Raw genomic sequence first — 24,833 nt, 5'->3', positions numbered from 1 at the left:
CCATAGTTTTTTAAAACTAGAACCTAGGGCGGTTAGTTATGTACATTGAACATTCTTAAGCTAAAGCAATAAAGCTATGTTATATGGAGCGGGCACAAAGGGTGCAACATGTCAATTTCAAGAAACTAGGGTGTGAGGGTGAGGCTATAAATACATAAATAAATAGATAAATAAATATATATATATATATATGGATTAAATATTTTGTGCTATTGAAGGCATGGAACTCTTGAGCTGGAACTCATAGCTTCAAGTTTTTAAGTCATGAAATTTTAGTACATTGTGGGCCATTGATTTTTGAAGCCCTTAAAAAATCTGCTACATGTCACAATCACATGATTTAAAACTCATTTTATACAAAACAAATCTTGTAGATCACATCCATAAGGTTAGACGTACAAAAAAAATCCAAAAAATATGAGATGATTTATACTCAATAATTTTGTGCCTCCAATAGCACCAAATATCAAACCTGTATATATAGATAAATATGATTCATTTATTTATTTATATTTATGAATGCATTTATAATTATGTAATTATACTTTTTTAAAGTTTTTCCTTTTAACTTGGACAATTTTGGACCTATGTTCCGCAAGTGTGGGTGTGACATAGGTGCTCTGGGGTGCAGAAGCACCCATATCACCTAGTAATAAAGCATGAAAATCTTATTAAGTGCAAATTATTGAATGAATTCTAAAGTACCATGATTTATAAACCATCAATCACAAATCCAAGTTAAAAATTGAAGTGTACATTATCAACCGTCTACATGAAGTGTCATGATGTTCCTATTGTTAAAACAGATCAAACTGATTACTATTGAAATGACTGTTTCACATACCCATCCAGTACCTTGTGTTGGCATAGGACATGCACGCTAGGTGTCCACATGATTACGCTGATTGGAAGAAATGGAGTCATGATGTCACAGTTTTGGCATTTCACAGTCCACTATGAAAATATTTCTCATTTTTCAGGAAATATGAAAACATGAACCAATACCAAGATTGAGATAAAACAAAAAGAGAATACAATGAACAGATGGAAATTATAAAACAATACTTTCTACAAGTGATAACAATAGAGTCCATATAAAGGCAAACCATATTTAGTTGTCTCAGAGAACGCATCAGTGACAATGTCGATAATTTCCTGCTTCAAGCAGACCTCCAAAAGACACCATTGCCGAACAAGAAGTCCAGCAATCACTCTATAGGCCTGTAACCAACATTACACATTTAAAATTTGGTAAATCTTTTGATAGAGAATATATATAAGCAGTGTATTTTATGTCGTGTTATGTATCAGTTTTGGGCATGCTTATAATTTTTACAGTCAACCTGCCAAACAGCTAGTCAACCTGGTCAAAAAATAAAAATTACAACCACCTATATACGAAATATATTTGAATATATATATATATATATACTGTCAAGCATATATGTATGTACAAAAAATGACTTAAAATTCTAACATGCACCTGTTGCTAGGATGACCACAGTTAGAACCGTAATAGCCCTTGCCTCTGTGAAGAAATGACCTATATATCAAATGGATGTTAAGAATGTGTTTTTCAATGATAAATTGGCTAAAGAAGTCTATATACCGTCTGGTATAGATATTCTTAAAGGAAAAACTCTTCGTTTAGATAAGGCTTTGTATGACCTTAAACAAGCTCTAAAGGCTTGGTATGACATGTTTAGTCAAGTTATATTTGGTGTTGGATTTCAATCTTGTTTAACTGATACAATCATGTTTGTTAAGATTTTTGATGCAGGTATTCTTCTTCTTCTTCTTCTTCTTTATGTGGACGATATGACCATCACAGAAGGCGACAAACAGAGAGTTGAAAACATTAAAAGGCTTCTCAAAACACATTTTGAAATGACTGATTTGGGGTTTTTAAAGTATTTTCTTTATATAAAAGTTTTTTCTTGAGGCTATTTGCTTACTCAATCTAAATTTGCGTTCGATATTGTTGTCAGGTCTAGCATCTCATATGATAAGAAGGTTGACACTCCCAAAGTTGTAAATGTCAAAATGAAGATTGATGATGGGGAACCATATGAAAATCTAACATCATACAAACAACTTGTCGGGGCACTATCATATCTTTAAATTACGAGATCTGACATTGCGCATGCAGTTCACACAACAAGCTAGTTTCATCATGCTCCCACCACTGTTCATATGAGAGCAGTTTTGAGCATTATTAGATATATTAAAACTTCTGATTTTATGAGTGTTAAGATAAGTCGACCTCTTAAAGTTTTATTTATACTTAAGGCTGTTTTGGTATTTTCTAAATAATGAGGGACCCATATGTAAATTTATTCTTTTGGCTAATCTCTATTTAAACTAGAGGAGATTAGACCTAAATATGATTAAGACGCCTCTCTCTCTCTCTCTTTCTACATGGTATCAGAGTCATCGACCTTGGGAGCGTGACTTCGAGGTCTGCGCCAAAGCTTGTGTGAAGGGTACTAGATCGCGTGAAGGGGATCAGACCTAAGGTGTGTCAGGTAAATATTTTTTTTGGAACCAAGTGGTACAGATCTGATAACAGATCTGTAGTCTGAAAAAAGTCATGACTCAAATATGTAATCAGATCTAAAAGTCGTGGTGGAAATATGGGTTTCGGTCGACCAAATCTAGTGGATACAGGTACGGGTGCAGTAATGTCGTCGTGAAGTGGGTGACAACCAGATTTGTCATGGGTCAGAATTTTTTTATGTTCTGGTTGTCGAAAAAAAAGGGATTCTTATATCATCGTGGATCTGCATATTCTTTTGGATCTGATTGTATGTTTAGGTTGCTGTGAAGATTAAAAATCTTATATCGACATTTTTTTTCTGTATGTTCTGGTTATCGAGAAAAAAAAGGGATTCTTATATAGTCGTGGATCTGCATATTCTTTTGGATTTGATCGTATGTTCAGGTTGCTGTGAAGATTAAAAAGCTTATATCGTCGGGTTTTTTTTTTATCATATGTACCGTGGATCTACATATGGTTTTTATCTTATGTCCTGGTTGATTCAGATCTGATCACAGATTTGGGTGTCGTGGTGAAGGCAAATAACCATAGTGGATCTGTATATTGTGGAGCAGATCATTTACGAACTGTGACTAAACGTGGACATCTATTGCAGCAACGATATTGGTTGTGGCTCCTTGGTTCGTGTTATTCATTATGGGTGAAGTTCAATTACAATACGACTAAACAGATGTGGGACACTCTTCGAGATACATACTCTCAAGAGACTAATGTGAGTCGTATTCTCCAAGTTGAACATGAAATATATAATTTGCAGTAAGGTGATCAATCCTTGGCCCAGTACTATGCCTCTGTTAAGGCTGCCTTTGAAAGACTGAATGTTCATAGGCCTCTGTGTTGCTTAAAACAAAAGGATCATCAATAACAAACTATGGTTGCTCGGTTCCTCTCAGGCCTATCGTCAGATTTCTCAGTTGCAAAAGTCCAAATGTTGACCGGGTCTGATGTTCCTACTCTTGCCGATGCATACAATCGATTGAGTAGACTTGCCATCTCTCTTCCACAATCTCAACCTGCATCTCAGTCATCTGCTTTAGCTGTACCATCTAGTTATGGACGAGAAAATAATATGAATGTTAGAGGCAGAGGTCGTGGAAGAGGTATGGGAGGTAGAGGTAAACTCCAATGTACCTATTGTAGAAAATCAGGACATTTAGAAGATCATTGCTGGGATAAACATAGACGGCCTACATTTTCTCCATTGAAGCCAAATGTTCCAAAAGCTAATGCTACAAAACTAGAGGTGGAGCATGAAACCAATTCTCCTAGTGAATCTATCACTCTTAGTCGTGCAGAATATGAGGAGCTGGTCTCTCATCGTCCTTAAGTTCCTCTTCTCCTGTAGCTGGTGTGGCCTACTCTATTGGAGACCATCTTTCTCCCCATGATAGTAAGTGGATTATTGACTCTGGTGCATCTAGACATCTATGTAGAAACTCTAAAAAAAATTCAAATCTAAAGGCTATTACTGCACATCAGGGAGTCTCATTAGCTGATGGGAGTTCCTCCCCGGTTATTGGTCAGGGAAATGTCTCTATATCCTCTTTCTTGCAGTTGAAAAATGTCCTTCATTCTCCTTCATTTCCTCAAAGTTTACTCTGAGTGAGTTGCCTTAGAAAAGAGCTAAATTGTAGAGTGATATTTGATCCTGTGTGTTGTCATTTTCAGGATTTGCTGACGGGGAAGAAGATTGGTGGAGGCTATGAAGAAAATGGAGTCTACTATCTACATCACCCTGTGAGAAACATTTATGCTGCAGTCGATTCTTCATTGTCGAAGCTTCGTCGTGTCATTCCTCAAATTTTGTCTACTACATCATTCCAATGTGAAGCATGTCAGTTGGGCAAGCATCATCGGAGTTCGTTTTCTTCTAATCAGAGTCAGTCCAGTCATAAGGTCTTTTAACTTCTTCATGCGGATGTATGGGGTCCTAGTAAGATTCCTACCATGACTCAATGTCGTTATTATCTTGTTATTGTGGATGATTTTTCTAAATTTTATCGAGACCATGGCATTCAACCTCAAACCTCTTGTGCCTATACTTCTCAACAAAATGGGGTGGCTAAGCGAAAACACAGGCACCTCCTTGATATAGCCCACACCCTTATGATTCAATCCAATGTTCATGCTTCATATTGGGGTGATGCGGTTATCACAGCTTGTTATTTGATTAACCGCATGCCTTGGAAGACCAAATTCCTTTGCAAATCCTATATCCTAATGTACCTCTCTTCTCTCTTTCGCCCAAAGTATTTGTGTGCGTTTGTTTTGTGCACAGACTCTGACCTGACCGTGATAAATTAGCCACTAAGTGTATGTTTATAGGCTATCCAAAAAATCAAAAGAGGTATCGATGTTATGATCTGATTTCCCGTCGGGAGTATGTCAGTGCAGATGTATCCTTCTTGGAGTCTCTTCCATATTATTCCAGTACTGGTGCTCAGTTGCAAGCGGATCAAGATGACTCCTTTCCTCTTCCTGTTCCTTTTCCTTTGGAATCAGTGCCCCCATTACCGAATCCAACTCCACCTACCTCACGGTTTCACAATTCTCCATTGGTGTATGTGCATAGAGCTCCACCTCCTCCAGTGTCTCCATCTTCTTCTTCTCTTGAGGTAAGTGCTTCTGATAGCAATGACATTCATGTTGATGATAACAGGTCAATAGCTCTACGAAAGGGGACACGGCAATGTACCTTATATCCTATGTCTCAGTTTGTGTTAGATGCTAGAATTGGTAATCAGATGAAAGCATTTGTTTCAACCTTATCTGCTGAAACTATTCCTCTGAGTTATCAAACAGCAGTACTCGATAGCAAGTAGAAGCAGGCTATGCAAGATGAAATGGATGCTTTACTATCTCAATAGACATGAGACCTTGTTGATCCCCTAGTGGATGCAGACATTGTTGGATACAAATGGGTATATACCATTAAGTACAACTCAGATGGTTCAATTGAAAGACACAAGGCCAGGTTAATAGCAAAAGGTTATACTCAGACATATGGTGTTGATTTCTTTGAGACATTTTCTCCTGTCGCACGAACGGGCACCATCCGTCTTGTTCTCTCAGTAGTTGTTCACCATGGATGGAGTTTGTGTCAACTAGATGTGAAAAATGCATTCCTATATGGGGATCTGTCTAAGGCAGTATACATGCAACAACCTCCTGCGTTCGAGGTTAAGAGGGAGTGTCAGAAGGTGTGCAAATTAAGAAAGGCGATATATGGTCTGAAGCAAAGTCCTCGTGCATGGTTTCAAAAGTTGTTTGATGTGATGTCAAAGTTTGGTTTTAATAGGTCAGCGTCAGACTGCACATTATTTATTAAGAAAACTAACTCAGGCCTAGTCGTTATGGTGGTATATGTGGATGACATAATCTTTACAGGAGATAACATGAAAGATATTGCAGCTACAAAGGTTCATCTTCAAAAACTTTTTGTTACAAAAGACCTTGGTCTACTTAGATACTTTATGGGCATAGAAGTGGCCAGGAGCAGTGAGGGCGTGGTTTTGTCTCAACGGAAGTATGTTCTTGATTTATTAAAAGAGACAGGAATGTTGAAAGCTAAACCAACAAATATTCTCATAGATCACAAAGTTCATTTATTGGATAAGGGGTCAAAACCTGTTGATAGCAGGAGCTATCGCCCATTGTTAGGGAAGTTACTATATGTGACAGTGATTAGACCTGATATTGCTTTGGTTGTAAGCAAGGTTAACCAATTCATGGACAAACCAACTGAGGTACACTGGAATGCTACAATGATGATACTCAGGTACTTAAAATCTTCCCCTGGAAAAGGGTTATTATTCAAGGGGGTACCCTGGAGGTAGTTGCTTACTCTGATGCTGATTATGCTGGGTCTGTAGAGGATAGAAAATCTACCACAGGATTCTATGTATTTGTGGGAGGTAACTTAATTTCTTGGAGAAGCAAGAAACAAACCGTGGTTGCTAGGTCGAGTGCCGAATTAGAATATAGGGCTATGACCCAAACCACACTTGAATTGATGTGGGTTCGAACTGTGTTGATTGATCTTCAAGTGAAGGTTTCATCTCTTATGGTGATGATGTGTGATAACAAGGCGGCTACATATATAACCAATAATTTGGTATTTCATGAGAGGACAAAACATATTGAAGTTGACTGCTACTACATAAGAGATATGGTTCAAGCTGGACATATCTCTACCAAGCATGTAATCTCTGAGGATCAAGTTGCAGATATTTTTACAAAGCCTCTTGCCAGGTCCAGTTTCTCAAAATGTTGTGGCAAGCTAAGCATGATTGATATATCTATGCTCCAGCTTGAGGGGGAGAGTCGACCTCTTAAAGTTTTGTTTATACTTAAGGTTGTTTTGGTATTTTCTAAATAATGAGGGACCCATATGTAAAATTATTCTTTTGGCTAATCTCTATTTAAACTAGAGGAGATTAGACCTAAATATGATTAAGACGTCTTTCCCTCTCTCTCTCTCTTTCTACAATGAGGACTTTTCTTGTTTGTTTCTTCATCATTAGATCTAACTGCTTATACTGATGTTGATTGGGGAGGTGATCCCAATAACCGACACTCAACCACTAGTTTTTTGTATTTTTAGGCGACTCATTGATTTCGTGGAGATGTAAAAAGCAACAGAAGGTCTCTCTTTCTTTAACTGAAGCAAAATACCGGGTCATAACTATAACCACTATGGAAGTGGTCTGACTACGAAGATTGTTGGTTGACATGGGAGTCCAGATTAAAGGAGCATCAAGGAGGGAAAACAGGGAGGGGTTCGGCCCCTTCCCTGTGTATAGAGAAGGCAGGGAGGGTCGACCCCTCCCCTGCGTACAATGAAGGCAGGGAGGGTCGAGCCCTCCCCTGCGTGAGTACAGAAGAGACAGGAAGAAGAGGACAAGAAGAAAGAGAGGGGAGTCGGGGGTTACCTGTAGGGGGGCGACGAGAGGGACCGAGGTCGCCGACGTCGACGTCGGCAGACGAGAGAGGGAGCTGTGGGTGAGGGGGTTTGTCGAACAGGAGCTCGCTGGAGGTCTGTCGTCCGGAAGGAAGGTGAGAGAGGGAGAGAGGATTAGGCGAGGGTGAGAGAGGAGACAAAAGGGGGGGTGAGAGGGGGGGGAGCTGGGTGTCGAGGTCGGGGAGAGAGAGAAACCGAGAGAGAGCTGAGAGAGAGGGGGAGGGTTTCGAATGAGAAACCCTTCCCCTCTTCGTGCTTATTTATAGGCACGAGGGGGGTTATCAGGTTTGGATCCGGGCCGGATCCAGATCCGACCCAGGTCCAAATTTTTTCTTTTCTTTTCAGATTTTACAGGTTTATAACCCGATACGACTCAGTAATTTTGTACAAAACTGGTATACATTGTCTCAATCGAGCAATTCTAGACCAATTCACACCGGATCCTGGGTAAACCAGGATTGGGGTGACTCAGTGGCCCAGTAACCTACCGATCCAATCTGACTCGGGTGATTCCCGAGTCGGATCGCTGGGTTTGCCAACTATGAACACCGCCCTTGAACAACCAAGTTGGGAGGAATATTTGGTGTGGGAAGAATACCCTGGCCTCCCTGATTATTTGTGCGACCATGTCCCCTGCATCCTCTGAAAAATCCTCCTCTTCCATGTCTCTATATCAGTATCACTTATGGACGCCGCTCTTGAACAACTGTGTTGGGAGGAAGTATTTGTAACTAATACTTCCTAAGTGTCACTGGAAGTATCTGTATCACCAACAAGAGTCATCTCGTAATGTAATATTTTGACCCTTAGATCTTCAAAGGAAGGAAGCAATTGCGAATACTATAGGGTAGGGGCAAGGACATGATAATTAGGGCCAAGTCCGCTATCTTTGTCTGATACTTCATAACCAACCATGGCGAACTGATTTGTAATGGTTTTCATCTTGTTTTCATAATTGACATGGAACCCTTTATATATATATATATATTGAGATTCTGAAATTCGTCAAAAACATGACCCTGGATTCTGAAATGTAAGAGTACGTTTGAACTAATCTGTTCCAGAGTTGCATGGTTGTGCAATCATCAAGAATCCTGATAAGAACCTCCTGCAAAAATGTAGAGGTGATATATGTCACCAAAGCCTGATCTCTCTTCGTCCAGAAAACAAATTCTGGAATTCTAACCAGAACTGATAAAACCACAACCTCTTTGTCATCCTTTTCTTCTCTGATAATATAAAAGAGTTATTTGCCTCTTCTAAGCTAGGAAATTTGAGTTATTCAGTTTTTCATAATCGAGTTGAGGCAAAAAGGTAGAGGACAAGGATGGTTGTGAATTGGAATCCATGCATAAGAGAAAGGAATAAGTGAAAAACAAAACTAGTATGCAAGAACAGCCTCACTAATTATATTGCCAAACTAGAACAAATAACACAAAGGCTGACACACACAGATCTGTGTTTTTTTTCTTTTTCAGGTCAGGATATCACAGGAACCAGATGCAACAGAAACTTAGAGCAATTCAGTATTCAGATCACCCATATCTTGTTATAATAGGGTGGGTATGTGGTGATATGAACAGTTAATGGCTAAGGGAACCAGAAAAAACAAATCCATGATGGGTCTGATTACACACTATAAATATCAGAAACAACAACAAGAACAATAATATCAGGCTGAGTAATGACGTCAAACAAGAAGGTAAGATAAGAGGCAGTCTTGGGTAACTAGGGTTAAGAAAAATATTGACATCAAAGGAGAAATATGAAGAACAAGGCAGTTGGAAGAAAACAGCAATACCAGAAAACGTGATGTTGGATTGGGAAAAGAGAGTTGAAAAGATTATCAGCACTAGAAAACGTGATGAAAACAGAAGGAAATATTGGGTAAAGGTATTTTGAAGAGACACAAAGGTAAAGAAGAAAACTTGAAGAAGAGGTATTTTGAAGAGGCACAAAGAAACAGAAGAAAACTTGGAGAAGAAGCAAACTAAGGAATCAAGATCTACAGCATACCTTGATAAACCCAATCAGTCGATCTCCGCTCTAATACCATATTCATTTCTTATATCCTCTATTGTTCCAAAGCAATCACAAGAGAAGGGAGAAGGAGACAGTGCAATAGGGCTGTTGTTGCTGTACGATTCCCAATAGGGAAATCATTTGATGTATACCTCTTTATATTAAAACCAGTTACAATACCTGTAAAATTACAAGCATACCCAAAACTGATACATAACACAACATAAAATACAAGGGCACTATAAGAAATAATAAAACAGTAATAACACAGCAAATAAGACACGCCCAATATCATGGATCTGGATCCAATCTGAGATCCAGACCCCAAATCATAATCTCTTAATACCATGGTCAGCAATGTATCCCAACTAGCCCATTAAGGCAAAAGAGGCTGGAAAAGAAATATTAAAACTGGAGAAAACATAAAACTACAGAAAACTCAGGGCCCTTCAGATTCAACAGGCTCCGCCATTCTTTATAATGCCCAGAAAAGAAATATAAAGCTGATATTCAATAATATATGCAGCCTATCTAACAGAAGATTATATGAAGTCTCGAGGTTCTTACTGCCAATCGAATTTCTGTATCCTGTTGCAGAACTGAAAGAAGCAATCCCTGTAAAAGTACAAAAGAGAAACAGGGAACCTTAGCGTGCAATGCTGTTGCATGCAGACAAATAGACATGCATGCATGCTTGTGCAAACAAATGCAGTAATAAACTGGTAGTAGCAAAGAATCAACCGATGGCGTCAATTTTGAACTAGTGGCAGCTGTCTCATAGATCAATTGGCACAGACACTCTTCGGAAGGATCGCTTAACAACATTTTGTCTGTTGATCTACCTTCACCTACAATGCTTCCAAGGGCATGTAAAGCTGCCTGATTATAAATAAAAGCAGCAACAACCATTACAATGCTAATATTTACAGAGACAGCAACTGTAAAATGGGATGATGAGAAAAGATGAATCATGCACATAATCCAGGTGATATCAAATAACACAATAATCTGAGAAGAGAAAGCCATGTAATAGAAAATACAGGGCACATCAAAATCTCCAGCTATTGCTAAGTGAGTGTTAACACATATATATATAGTGAGTGAGTGGTAGTTGTGCAACCCTCAGGTGTACAGCTACTGCACAATTGCGCTGGCCGACCATCACAGGGCGTGATGAATGGCCACAAAAAAAAAATGTGAAAAGGGGAAAAAACATCCTATTTGCGCATGTTTTCCCCTTTAGCGGCAGTTTTTGACCACTGCTGAAGGTCCCAGCAGAAAATGGGACCTTCAGCGGTAAAAAAATTGTCACTAAAGGCTCCAGCAGAAATTGGGACCTTTAGTGATAGTGTTTTGACCGCCGCTAAAGGTCCCATTTTCCGCTGGGACCTTTAGCGGCGGTAAAAAACCACCGCTAAAACCTCTAAAACGCGCATTTTAGCATTTTTTAACGTTTTTTGCATTGGCCATCCATCAAGCCCTGCGATGGATGGCCAGCGTGATCCCGTAGGTAGCTGCGCACCTAAGGGTTGTGCAGCTACCACTTTATATATATATATATATATATATAGGTAACGCCCATCAGGGGCATTTTGGGCTTTTAATGACCATTTGGGGGCTAGCCCAACGACTAGTTGGGCTCCTCCCTTCTCTCTCTTTTGTGGTTATAAATAGGGCCTTTTCCCTTTGTAAATGCTAATGCTTTCTAAGCATTTTGTGAAGTGAATAACATATATGTTTTTTATATTGTTCTCTTGTTTGGCTCTTTGTAGACTTTGTATGCACTTTGGTGCTTGTCTATTGGCTTTGCCTTTTGTATTGTCCCTTAGTGGACTCATATTTGTGCATAAGCACATTGTTCTTGGGTTCTTGGACTTTGGAACGTGTTGATCGTAGTGATCAAGGGAACGTGTTGATCGCGGTTGGAGTGTTCGTGGTCATCTTTTCTCTTTCTCTACCATTCTCTCTCTTCCTTTTCGTCATGGGCCTGAATCAAAGGTTGAACTCGCCTTCTAACTCAACGGAACTAACCATATGATGTGGAATTCAGCAATGGAGAATCATTTCAAAGGGAAGAAGCTTTGGGGGTACGTGATGAGCACCTCTCGAACCTCTACTAAAGCCCACCAAACTTGAAGGAGGCGTAGAAAAGTTTCTTGAAGGAGAAGATCGAACCAAAGCAATTTATTATCATAAAATGAAGGTAGAGGATTGAAAAAGCAATCATGCTAAAATCTTAGCATGGTTTATGAATAATGCAAACATTAAGATATGTGCCAACACTGCCAAATTTCAAAAGGAAAATGAGATATAGTTCTTTATAAAGGGTATGTATACCCAAAAAAACCTTGTAAGACAATATTTCTTGCAAGAAAAGATTAAAACTAAACAAGAGGACATAAGTGTCCGGGATTATTTTAGTGTTTTGTGCTCTCTATGGAATGAGTTGGCACTCCTTGAACCTCAACAGGTCACCGTTGCGCACGTGGAACTTAGGCATGAACAAATGAAAAACATTTTTTTCAATTTTTGCATGGTCTATGCCCTGAGTTTGAACAAGTTAGGTCATCCCTTCTACATAGATCATCCGCAATGCCTCTTGAAAAGGCTCTTGCCGAAATATGTCAAGAGGAAACTCGTCTTGGAATGACCATCAAAGGAGGAGATAAAGTTTTGGTTGTGGCTAGACCTGATAACAATGTGAGGATATACAATCCTTCACATTTTGAGAGGCAAAATTACAATAAAGGATCAAGAAAAATCATTTGCCACTATTGTAATGGACTAGGACATATCAAACTGGCATGCCCAAAACTGAACAAAAAGGTGGCTTCGGTTGCAGAATCTACATCAAAGAAAGGTAAAGAGACAAATGGAGATCTTAAAATTTTCATTTGTCAAATAAGAGAGGCACTCTAACAATTCCTCAAGACATCTTCAACTACGGGTGTCGTTATTACTTCATCATAAACTCCATGTCTGTGCTCTTGGATTCTTGACTCGAGAGGCTTCCTTTCACATGACTTCGCATGAAAATGTTCTTTCTGATGTATGCACTAACTCAAAATTATCATGTTTCAACCGTCGATGGGACATCTTTAGAAATCAAAACAGTCAAATCTGTAGATTTTCAAAAATTCTTTGTTTAAAAAATTAGAGTTGTTCCTAAATTAATTTAAATATTTTCTGTTTCCCAAATTTTCGACCATGGATGTGAAATCTCCTTCTTATCTAAATGTTGCTTTGTGCAGGATCTCCAATCAGGGAAGCTGATTGGGAAAGGGCATAGGAAAAAAGACCTTTACTTTATGAATTTTTTGTCTCTTTCATTCAAATCATTTTGTAATTATATCCAAGATAAATATATTATAACTTGGCATAAAAGACTTGGACATCCAAGCTTATCTAAGATATATCTTTTCCCTTTTGCGGAGAATTTTTTAAATGAAAAAGATATTTTTTGCAAAGATTGCATTCTTGGGAAAATGAAATCATTTTTTTTTCAAATAAAATCTTTATTTCAGAAAAGCCATTTGAGTTAGTGCATTCGGATGTGAGGGACCCATAGCTATTCTTATTATGTTACATTTATTGATGATTTCACTAGATATGTATAGGTCTACTTTCTATACTTCAAATCGGATGTTTTCTCGTGTTTTAAAGAATTTCACATGATTATTAAAATTCAATTTCAATGCAATATTTCTATACTTAGGTCGGATTCGGGTAGAGAATATATATCAAAGGATTTTCAAAACTATTTAAAACAAAATAGAATTTGTATTCAACGATCTTGTCCTAGAACTCCCCAACAAAATGGGTTGGCGAAAAGAAAGCATAGACATATCATAGAAACCACTAGAACCATACTTATCTCTAAAGATATTCCTAAAAAATTTTAGGCCAAAACCGTCTTGACTTCAATTTATTTGATAAAAAAAATGCCTTCGTCCTCTTTACAAAATACTTCTCCATTTGAAAAATTATTTAACATGACACCCAGTTTCAAGCAATTACGCATTTTTTGTTGCAAATGTTTTGTTCTTTCTTATAAAATGACAAATTGTCTTCAAAAGCCATTGAATGTGTTTTTGTTGGGTATGGTGAAACTCAAAAAGGTTATAAGTGTTTTGATCTTAAAAACAACAAATTATATGTTTCTAAATATGTGACTTTCATGAAACATGAGAATGGTTTTGATAAAAAGGATAAAGAAGTATACTACCTTTTTATTTGATCTTTTACCGAAGGAAGAACACAGTTCTTATGAACCAAATGATTGTGAGGTAAATGATGATAATTTTATTTGTGATAACTCTTTAGATCATGATGATAATGATAATTTAGAGTCATCTCATAATGATGATAATGTGATTGAAAATTCTTCTAATGATATGCATGTCTATACCTGTCGCGAGCAAAGAGATCAACCTTGTGCTTATAAAAAGTATTTACAAAGTTTACCCATAGAAGCGTCAACCACCAAATAGGTTTGTGTCCTATGATTCTAAACTATAGAGCTTGTTTAATGACACTTCATTCTTATCATAAACCATCATATTTGTCACCGGCATAGAATTTTTCGCAAACCCAGCACTTTTTCATGTGCCGAATCATTTTATTGGCCCTGTGCACCGCTTCATGCATAGCTACTTAGCGGAAGTTGATCAAGCGCATCTCGAAATGCGTATTCTACCTGGTCCATGTCACTTACGTGCATAGTTGTCTCATACCGGCCAACAACTCCAAACAACACACGGACGCCTTAACCTCTTGTGCCATAGAGCGTATAGCGACCCCATGGGCATGCCCCCAACATAACCTCGCCATTGAAGGGTCAAGGCCTTGCAACCCCCAATCTGAAGACCAATTGATGATTGCATGACATAGCGAAGAGACCCATAGGGATTCAATCACCTAGCCCCGAGTCACCATACTCGATTGGAACCACCTAAGGTGATCCTTGGAGAATTAGCCCTAACCCATACTCACCCCTATGCGTTCAAATGCTATGCGTAGGACACTCATCCAAGTTTAGAGGTCATTAACCAAATCTCCAAAAGCAACATCTTCTGATCTGCTAGCACTGCTTAATCAAACAACGCTCCACGTCTGTGCCGCCACACCGTCGCACCAACGAGAATATTATTTCCTATTGCATGCCATGCTACCACCACATGTCACCAATCAAGCCAACACATACCACATGTTCCTACACTCAATGCATTTTTTACTCAATAGAGCTCCGCACTGCACATGCCCCCATTCTGAAGGCTCAGTCTGGGACATTCTCCCTCACCCAAACCATTGTCGTCCTCGACAATGTCGGGGCAGGTAAGAACACAGCCTTTACTAACATGTCAATTTCCCTTTGCACTTATCTTTGGCCTTCTTTTCTTCAACGTACTCAACTTGTTCTGGTTTCCATCCGCCATCGCCGCAACCTTTAGCATACTAAGTCTCATTCCTCAACACGCCTCAAATCACTTAAACAACGATCGTCCGCTCCATCAACATTGAGCATTCTTCGCTCGCGGAGCCCCAGTGTAGTCCCATATACAAACGGGTCATCCTCGCCCGCACAACAAACTTGCTATCTTCACGCTCATGACTGGGGCGACTTCTGACCCCAGTAAAGGGCAATTCCAAGACCTTTGTGGTTCTCACAGAGAAGAGCGACCACCAACGCGTGCCATAGAGATATCAACTCCCTTAAAGCACCAACGCGTAGTTTTCCAATGGTCCAAACTAGTCCTCAAGTGGGGAATGTCTACTTGCGTTTCACCCCAAAATGGTCCTTCAAAGTGTCTTCTGTGTCACTCGTCCACACAAGGGGCAACTCACGGCCCAACATTGCAACTCACATCTGAATCTAGCACGATGCAACTCTCATCCGAAGCCAGCAAACATGTTCCCACAAGAACCAAACCGACGAGCCACGAACGACTTTTTCCGCACACACAATCCACAAAGGAACTGCCAAACTCAAATGACCAAAACAACAAGTATTATGCTCAAGATGGGCACTCTGTTAACCCACAATCTCGAGAAAAAACATAGAAGTTCAATTGAGTCTCCCATACTCAAAGGTGTAAATCCATTTAGTTGAATCTAACGTGCATTTCCTGGAAGGCAAATGCCACGCTCCACCTGCGAGCTTGACGCACAAGTGGTAGGAATCTTTGGCTTATACACGCTTCCTTAGCCAATTAAACACCAACCTTACACTTTTACTTACCATCGACAAGATGACCCATAACACCCTGCCAAAAAAATTGCTTCTATGCTCGATCAACCACACTTCAGCTGCACAAATTCGCGTAAACAAGACAAACCATCATTGCCCTCTTCAATGTTGCACTCACCGAACAACAAGGTATCCGTGAATCTTTCTGCTCTGATGCTAATTTGTCACAAGCATAGAATTTTTCGCAAACCCGCAATGCGCCAGACTGCCCAATATGGCCAACCTAACAATCAAATGTCGCACACCAACACTTTTCCATGTATTGAATTATTTCATTGGCCCTACGCACTGATAGAAATCGTGGGTTCCTTGGTTCCTTCTCTCATACACAAGACTAGGCACAAGATGAAGGGAGAATACGTGAAAGCTGCAGAATCCTCAATAGGAGGTTGCGATATTGGCTTCCCACTAAGTATATGTTGTTACAATTACTAGGGTATGAAAATACCCATTACACAACAAGAGAAATTTACAATATGCCATTAATGAACATGTGCTTAAATATGTAATTAAATAAACTTGAATTGGGTTTGGATACCCAGTCGTGAATGGTGACTTCTTTTCATCCTCTCTCAAGTTGTACATGGTTTTGAACCATGAACAACTTGCCTTTCAACATCCAAAATTTGTCCCTGATAAGCCCTTTGGTAAACAAGTCAACAACTTAATCAGCAGTCCGAACAAATTCTGGTTCAATTTTCTTTTCCTCGACTTTTTGTCTTACAAAATGTTGATCAATTTCAATATGCTTGGCATGACTGTGATGGATAAGATTGAATGACATGTTGATGGCACTTTGATTGTCATATAAGAGAATACATTTAGATATGGATTCTCCTACTTCTGTCAATAGACGTCTGATCCATGTTACTTTAGCTATAGCAGTTGTCATTGCTCTATATTCAGCTTCAGTGCTCGACCTGACAATAGCCCTTTGTTTCCTACTGCTCTAAGAGACAAGATTTAGGCCAACAAAAACACAATATCCTAAGACTGACCTACACTCATCTGGATCTCCTGCCGAGTCTGCATCTGTGTAAACAAGAAGTTCATGCATGTGACATTCATTCATACTCTTTCTGTACAGAAGACCATCCCCAATAGTACCCTTCAAATATCGAAGAATGCGTTTAACAACTTCCGCATGTCCAATGCACGATTCATGCATGAACTGAGATACCTGATTGATTGAATAGACAATATCAGGGCGAGTAAATGTGAGATATTGAAGCAGCCCTACTATCCTACGATATCCTGTAGGATCCTCGTACAAATCTCCATCTTAAGAACTGAGTTTCTGATGAAGTACATTGAGCATGCTTAGAGGCTTGCAATCTTTCATACCTGCCTTGTTGAGAACATCAATAGTATACTTATGTTGTGTAAGTGCCATGCCTTTAATAGTTCTATCAACTTCTACTCCAAGAAAATATCGCAGTTGACCAAGGTCCTTCATCTTGAACCTGTGGTTTAGGAGTTCTTTGACCTGCTCAATATGTTCATTAGAGTTACCTGTAATGATTATGTCATCTACATATATAAATAATAAGGTAACTGTGTCTTTACATTTGAATATGAAGAGAGAATGATCAAGAAGAGATCGACTAAAACCATATTTCTCTATTTCAAGAGAAAAACTGTCAAACCAAGATCGAGAGGCTTGCTTCAAACCATATATAGCTCTTTTTAATTTACACACATATTCTTTAGAGTTCCCATCCGCATACCCAGTGGGTTGCTCCATGTACACTTCCTCCATCAGTGTTCCATGTAGGAATGTATTTTTTACATCCAGTTGACTGATGATCTACTGATGCTCAATAGCCAATGATAATATGATTCGAATACTGTTCATTTTCACAACCGGACTGAAGCTCTCATCATAGTCTTGTCCTTGCTCCTGGGTGAATCCCTTGGCAACCAATCTAGCCTTATATCGCTCAATAGTACAGTCTGACTTATACTTTATTTTATACACCCACTTGGACCCAACCATATTTCGATCATATGGTATGCGAACTGTAATACCCGTGAATTTTATCCGATAAATAAACTTGAAATTTATATCCTTGAACTGGTATAAGGATATTTTTATTACTGTATGTGTTATTCGGATATCGGATATTTTGTTTGGATCTTCATTATCGGATTCATAATATCATGTTTGGATTTTTGATATTCCCTTTTTGGATCTTCGATATCGAATCACTAAATTTGATATTTAATAATGGATTGGGGTCAAATGGATTGGATCGCTGATATTGGATCCTCATTATCAGGATCAAATTTGATATTGGATCCAGGATGAATGAAGCGGATCAACGAAGTTTAAATCAGATTCTTAATAAGAAAATTTCTATATCGGATCTATAACACTTTATTGGGATCTGTAATAACCTATGCAATGTTTGGATCCACATTACTTTGTTTGGATCCTGGACGTCGGAGATTTAAATATAGTATGGGTCCAATTAAAAATTTTTAATGTTGGATCTATAATAATTTGTTGGAATCCACGATAGAGTCTTTTGGATCCATGAATATTAATTTGGATCCATAGTTCAAATTCATAGTATAAAGAAAACCTTGGATCCTTAGATTCGGATCGCTTGTAGGGAATTATAAATAGATTGGATCCAGGATCCATATCAATTAGGGTCTATATATATTAGAAAAATGAATAATAATAATAGTAATATAATAATAAACATATATTAAAAATATAGAAATAATTTTAATGTATGGATCCATAGTTGGATCCATATGGATCCAACATGCGGATCCACATCGCAAGAGAACCGCAGATCCACCTCGTTGCTGGATCCCGGGTCTTGGATCCGGCCCGTACCCTACGTAGTGAAAAAAAAACAAGTAAAAAAGGCAACCCGATATGGGTTGCCCGATAAAACAAAAAAAAGAAAAAGAAAAAAGAAAGTTAGGGTTCAGCGTGAACCCTAACTGATAGCGCATGGGAGGGGGTGAGCCGAAGCACAGCCGTCGGGGAGCGAGTAACAGCCCCCTCCCTTTTCGGGAGGCCACCCTCCTACTAAAAGAGGGATTCCGGACTCCTCTTCCTCCCTCGGTACCTCCCTCTTCCATCTGCCTCCCATCTCTGTCTCGTTTTTGCACGCGCCAGCACGGGCAACTGACGCCCCCTACACCTCCCTTTGCCTCTTCCTCTCCTCTCTTCTCCCTGTTCCTCCCGATCGTGCTCGATAGTGGAGCAGTCAACGCCGACGACCTCCCAATCGCGGCAACCTTCTCCCTCTCGCCGGAACAGGTAGGATACCTGTACTTTTTCTTTTCAGTATTGAGGGTGTTCGAGCATGTTGGGGTGGGTTGCAGGGAAGCCCTAATTCGAGCGACTGGGGTCCTTCTGGTTTTCGGTTGCTATGGAACCCTGGCTCATGAATGTCGAAAACACCAAATCGGCGAGTTGGGGGTTTCGACAGCTACCAAACCCAAGCGTTGGAAATTTGGGAATCCGAAATCCCAAATCTCTGATCTGGGGGATTTCGGATTGTCCCACAGTTAAAAGGTATTTGGATCCGGTATTCTGCTAAGTATGGAGGGGGGGGTTCCCTTGATGAGTTCGGATTTCTGAAGAGAGCAGATGTCTTGAAATCGTGGAAACTGAGATTTCCCGGTCTCCCTGAGTGGTGGTCTTCGGCGAAATTTTTGCTTGATAGGCCGAGGGGTAGCCGAGCTGCTTGGTGATTTCTGCGTGTGCTTTAATTTTTCCATGCACATTGGATCTGAACAAGCCGTTATTATTGTCTGTGCCTCTAAGATTTATCTGTGAAGGATAGCATGCTTAATGAAATCCTAGTTACAATTGGATTCTGTATTTTTTTATATGCTTCAGTTCAATCAGTTTTACAATGTTCCCATCAGTAGTTTGTCATGTTTCCTTTTGTGTTTCTAAATGATTTGTCTTTTACTTAAGGTACATAATCAAACTTGCTTAAATAGTAAATAGGTTCAGTATAAATTCTAAAGTATGTATTGCTATATTATTTCTCCTCAAATCCAATGGAGAGTGATGAAATACAACTAAATCAATAAATAAAGTACCTCTGAATCCTAAGATTTGCTACCTGAGAATCTTGTGGTGAAATTAGAGTTCCTGGTATATTGCTTAAAGGAACTCATAATGAGAACAATATTCTGTGTGGGATGTTTTAATCCTATGCGGAAATAATTTGAAATTTAGAAAAAAAAAATATGGGCCTGGCTGTAGAAATAGAACTATTAAACCAAACTATCAAATTTCCTGTTTAACATGAGAGGGTAATGAACCAAGTAATTGCACTAGGGTACGATTAGTTCTGTTATTTCCATGAGTAAATGTTGGGTGTACTTAGTATATCTCCTGAATGACATTAACCATGTATTTGTGTGTCTTAAATTTTGAAACGTCTATACATAGTAAGTTCTGATTCTGCATGCTCTAGGCTTGAATGCAAAAGTTGTTCTACTAATCTGCGTACTTGGCCTGGACATTAGGTTATAGTATTGTCTTAATCCTGACATGTGACCATAAAGATAAAACTTAAGTGATGAATGTTGTCTTCTTTGACTTAAAATGTCTGCAACAAATTCATTAGAGTACTTCCTGATTAGTATTAAGGGACGATATTGGTCCTGCGGAAGTAGGGGTATGAACAAAACCATTTAGAAGTTATATCTGCGGAAAAATTTCTGTAATTACTATGTTTGTCAAGATTTGGTTAACCCATTCACAGTCATGCATTAATTCCTGTGAACTTGTGTTACATACGACCCTGCATATATACATAAAGTGTGCTACAGACCTGTGTCATGCACAAGTTGCAGTAAGTTAAGTGAGAAGTGACAATAAATCTGAGTTAGTAGTATCATTCTTGCAATATGTAAAGTCTGGCGGTTGGAATTCAACATGTAAAATATTTATATTGAACATTGAAGTTTCTGGTTACTTACTTCCTTGTATTCGGTTGTATCGAACTTTCAATTGTTTTTAGCAGCATGAACATAAGGTTCCTTTTTGAGTAATATGATACATGAATATTTGCTCATTATGATACAACCATGGAATATACTTTAAAGCATCTGAATTTGTATGCATCTGTTGGACTATGTTAAAGGATTATTTTCCCTCATGTGTAATCGTTATGGTTTATTGCTGGTACCTGGGTTGCCAAGACAGGGTATAAAGGATTCTGCATTAATCCTCAAGTTTAACATGAATACATAAGTGCATTAAAATTTAATTTATGCCTAACTGGTTTAAAGGTACTGGGGCTTGTGTGCTTGACTGGTTTAAAGGTACTGGGGCTTGTGTGCTTGACTGGTTTAAAGGCACCGAAGCAATCTGAGTGTGTGTTTGGGAAATCTTGTCTAATAGGCAATATGGGTTGAGTACCTGATGTAGGTACTTGGGTTAATGAGCTTGCACCCAATGTCAGTAACACTGCTAAAAAACTTAAATTTAAATTTTGTGAGCCTGACTGGTTTAAAGGCACCGGGGCATTCGTGCTTGACTGGTTTAAAGACATTGAAGCACTTCGAGTGGGTTTGTGCAATCAATATGAAAAAAAATTGGGATGTGTATGCCTTGGTAAAATGACTAAGGTTGGGAACCTACTACTATGATAGTAAGAGGTAGTTTGGGGAAATGCCCATGTACTTTGGGAAATTTAAATAAATGAAAAGATTAACCCACTTAAATTCGGGCTTACCTTGGAGAGTATAGGTGATACAAAACTCTGAAGACATGTGTTTAATTGTTTCAAGCTAAAGTGACTTGTTGGTCTCCAGTCCTCAGAGTTGGGGGACCCGGACTACCAAATGTGTCCTAGGTGATAGCTTCATGTTCTTCTGCAGAAGTTAGGGATTCATCATGTTTTGATTTTGGCCTTTGGGAGGTTCTCTCGGTCACTGGCCGCTCCCTTAGGATTTACAGTTTCGGTTAGAACGTTCGGGTTAATAAGACATCCTTGAATAATAAACCCCTGAATGTTCTCTTCCGTTACGGGTGATTCAGCCCGCGTGTACCCGCGACATAATTAAAGATAAACATCTAATTAGAACATTTTAGGTATCACACTGAGTAAATTGCTAGATTTATAGCTTCATAACTCTTTCAGAATATAGTTTTGTACTTTTAGCATGCTTTAGAAATTGTAACATGTGAGATATTTGAATCATGTTGATGTGTAGCTAAATGTTATACATGCTAATGTTGTGGTTGTTAGTTGAATGATATACATGTAATTGTTGTTGAATAGTTTTTTTATTTAGTCCTGTATATGCTGAAAATCACACACGACACCCACATCACATACTTGACACATGATATACCTGCAAGAAAAATTACAGTAATTCCTAGTGAGACAATTGTAGCCTAATTCCTATCAATTTATCGTTTTTCAAGTGAAGAATAGAGTTTATGAGCTACTGTGAAATGAGGCATCGGATCGAGATTTTGAATTTATTGTTCTAGGGATAGTTTGAGTTCATTTTATGTCTTTAAGACTCTGATATCATTATTCATTGATAGTGAAATGAAATAAACGTTTTGGCTTGCTCTCCACTGTAATGTTCCAGAATGCTTAACCCTACGATATTACTTGTTTCCACTGTTATAAAAAAAAATCCTCAAAAATTTGGGTTAGAATTTCAGGGCGTTACAGGGAACAATCTCCCAAGTGTCACATTCATGAAGAGCCTCCATTTTTTCATTCATAACTTCAATCCATCGATTAGAATTTGTTGCTTGATAAAATGTTATGGGTTGATCTTCCTTACCTAAAGAGGTTAAGAAGAGTTGAAAATCCATAGTGAAATTCTCATAACTTACTCATCTATCAATAGGATGTCGAGGTCGAGTAGATCTTTTGGGAACAGAGGATGGAACAAAAACAGAAGAGGATTTCATCTCCTGATCAAAATTGGGGAGAGTCCGCTTCTCACGTCGAGAGTAAACAATGCCTTTATACATTTCGGGAGGCAAGAGTGGATCTGAAATGGCACCTGAGTCCTTTGTACAACATCAGACATGTTTTCCTCATCTCTTTGGTTACATTCTAAAGGACAAACATCATCAATACTACAATTTCAGGAAGAGTGTTAACATTGTGGTCAAAATTCAATTAATCAAATACAACATTCTTGAATATTTTGATACGCTTGCTCCCGGAATCATAGCATTTGTACCCTTTATAATCATCAGCATACCCCACAAATCTGCACTTCAAGGCCTTATCCTGAAACTTGTGTCGCATGAAACTGCCAACATGAACATAACATACACACCCGAATACTCGCAAATCAAGAAAAGTAGCGACTAGAGAAAGCTGATCAAGCGCATCTCCAAATGCGTATTCTACCTGGTCCATGTCACTTACGTGCATAGTCGTCCCATACCGACCAACACCTCCAAACAATGCATGGACGCCTTAGCCTTGCGTGACATGGAGCGTATCGTGACCCCATGGGCACGCCCCCATCATAACCTCACCACTGAAGGGACAGGGCCTTGCGATCGCCAATCCTTAGACCAGTTGATGCTTGCATGTCATAGCAAAGAGCATCACCCAGACTCGTTCGCTTGCCCATAGGCATTCACTTGCCTAGCCCCGAGTCACCATACTTGGTTGGAACCACCTAAGGTGATCCCTGAGGAATTAACCCTAACCCATATGCACCCTTGTACGTTCAAACACTACACATGGAACACTCATCCAAGTCGAGAAGTCCTTAACCAAATCAACAAAGGCAACATCTTTTGATCCGCTGGCATAGATTAACCAAACAATGTTCCATGCGTCACCATACACTGTCGCAGCAACAACAATATTGTTGCCTATCGCATGTCATGCTACCACCGCACGTCACTGATCAAGCCAACGCATACTGCACGTTCCTACACTCGATACATTTTTCATTCAGTAGAGCTCTGCACTGCACATGCCCCATTCTGAAGGCTCTGTCCAGGACAATATTACCATGAAGCTAAAACAATCCTTATTGGATTGAAGCCATGAATATAGAACTAGATGACCTTCATAAGGCCAACACTTGGAAGATAGTTAACCTAGAATTAGGAAAGAAACCCATAGGATGTAGATGGATATTTAAGGTCAAAACTAAAAGTGATGGTACTCTTGAAAGATACAAAGATAGGTTAGTTGCTAAAGGGTACGCTCAAGAATATAAAATTGATTACTAAAAAGACCTTTGCACTGGTAGCAAGAATGACTAGTCTAAGAACCCTAATATTTGTTTCCTCCACAAAAAAGTGGCCTATGTACTAGTTAGACGTCAAAAGTGCCTTTCTCAATAGAGGGCTTAATGAAGAAGTTTACTTAATAAACTTTCGGTAATCACATCGTAACTTTGAGGGTGTTAAAATATAGTTATATACTATGTCACAGGGATTTGGCCAACCAGGTGTCGCACCCGCGTCGATGCGATGCGGGTGTGGGTGTGGCACCCGGTGCGGTCAACCAGACCATGGGTGAGGTCAACGCACCCAGGGTCATTTTGGTCTAGTTTTTGAATTTAAAAAAAAAATATGCCCGATAAAATGGTCTGTAGAGGGGATTAGGGCAATTTTTGCCCTAATCCTCCCTTCGTCTCCTCTCTGACTCTCTCTGCTTTCCGCCGCCGCTGACCGCTCCAGGTATGCCCCCGACTCCCTCTGCCCTCCTCCTCTCTTCTCTGACTCCCTCTGCTCTCCTCTATGTCTTCTCTCTTAGAACGTCGGGGTCTCCGTGCGCACAGCTTGTGCTTTTTTGGGTCTTTGTGTTTGCTTTCCCTTTGTCGCAGCGGAATCGTGTCCCTACTCGATGCTAACGGCTCAACTGCAAGGTTCCTTGTGCATCTTGCCATAGAGCTTGGACATGCGGTTTGGCAGGCCACACTGCAGTGTTCTGTCGTTGTTGGTTCCCTTGCCACTATGTGGGCTTTCAGATGTTTGGTATGGGTTGGCTCAGGTGGGGAGTCGAAACAACTCCTTCTTGCACTGATATTTTCAATGTCGGAATCCTGGCAGTAGTTATATG

The 24,833-nt window shown here is 39.3% G+C and overlaps 1 protein-coding gene across 2 annotated transcripts in view; it reads right to left on the bottom strand.

Moving 5' to 3' along the window:
- The window catches only part of LOC149836903 (ARM repeat superfamily protein), a 178,948-nt gene that overhangs the window by 3,201 nt on the left and 150,914 nt on the right, over nt 1–24,833 (bottom strand). For both annotated transcript variants that reach the window (XM_090005654.1, XM_090005655.1), the window contains 3 exons: nt 10,281–10,418; nt 10,107–10,154; nt 1,107–1,221 (listed from right to left, as the gene is read on the bottom strand). In XM_090005654.1, coding sequence (XP_089861780.1) covers nt 1,107–1,221; nt 10,107–10,154; nt 10,281–10,418 — 301 coding nt within the window. The remainder of the gene's footprint in view (nt 1–1,106; nt 1,222–10,106; nt 10,155–10,280; nt 10,419–24,833) is intronic.

Source organism: Nuphar pumila, chromosome 5, assembly GCF_984573655.1.
Source record: "Nuphar pumila chromosome 5, dmNupPumi1.hap1.1, whole genome shotgun sequence".
Taxonomy (NCBI): domain Eukaryota; kingdom Viridiplantae; phylum Streptophyta; class Magnoliopsida; order Nymphaeales; family Nymphaeaceae; genus Nuphar; species Nuphar pumila.
Note: the sequence above shows the minus strand (reverse complement) of the source record. Positions and strands in the feature narration are given on the sequence as shown.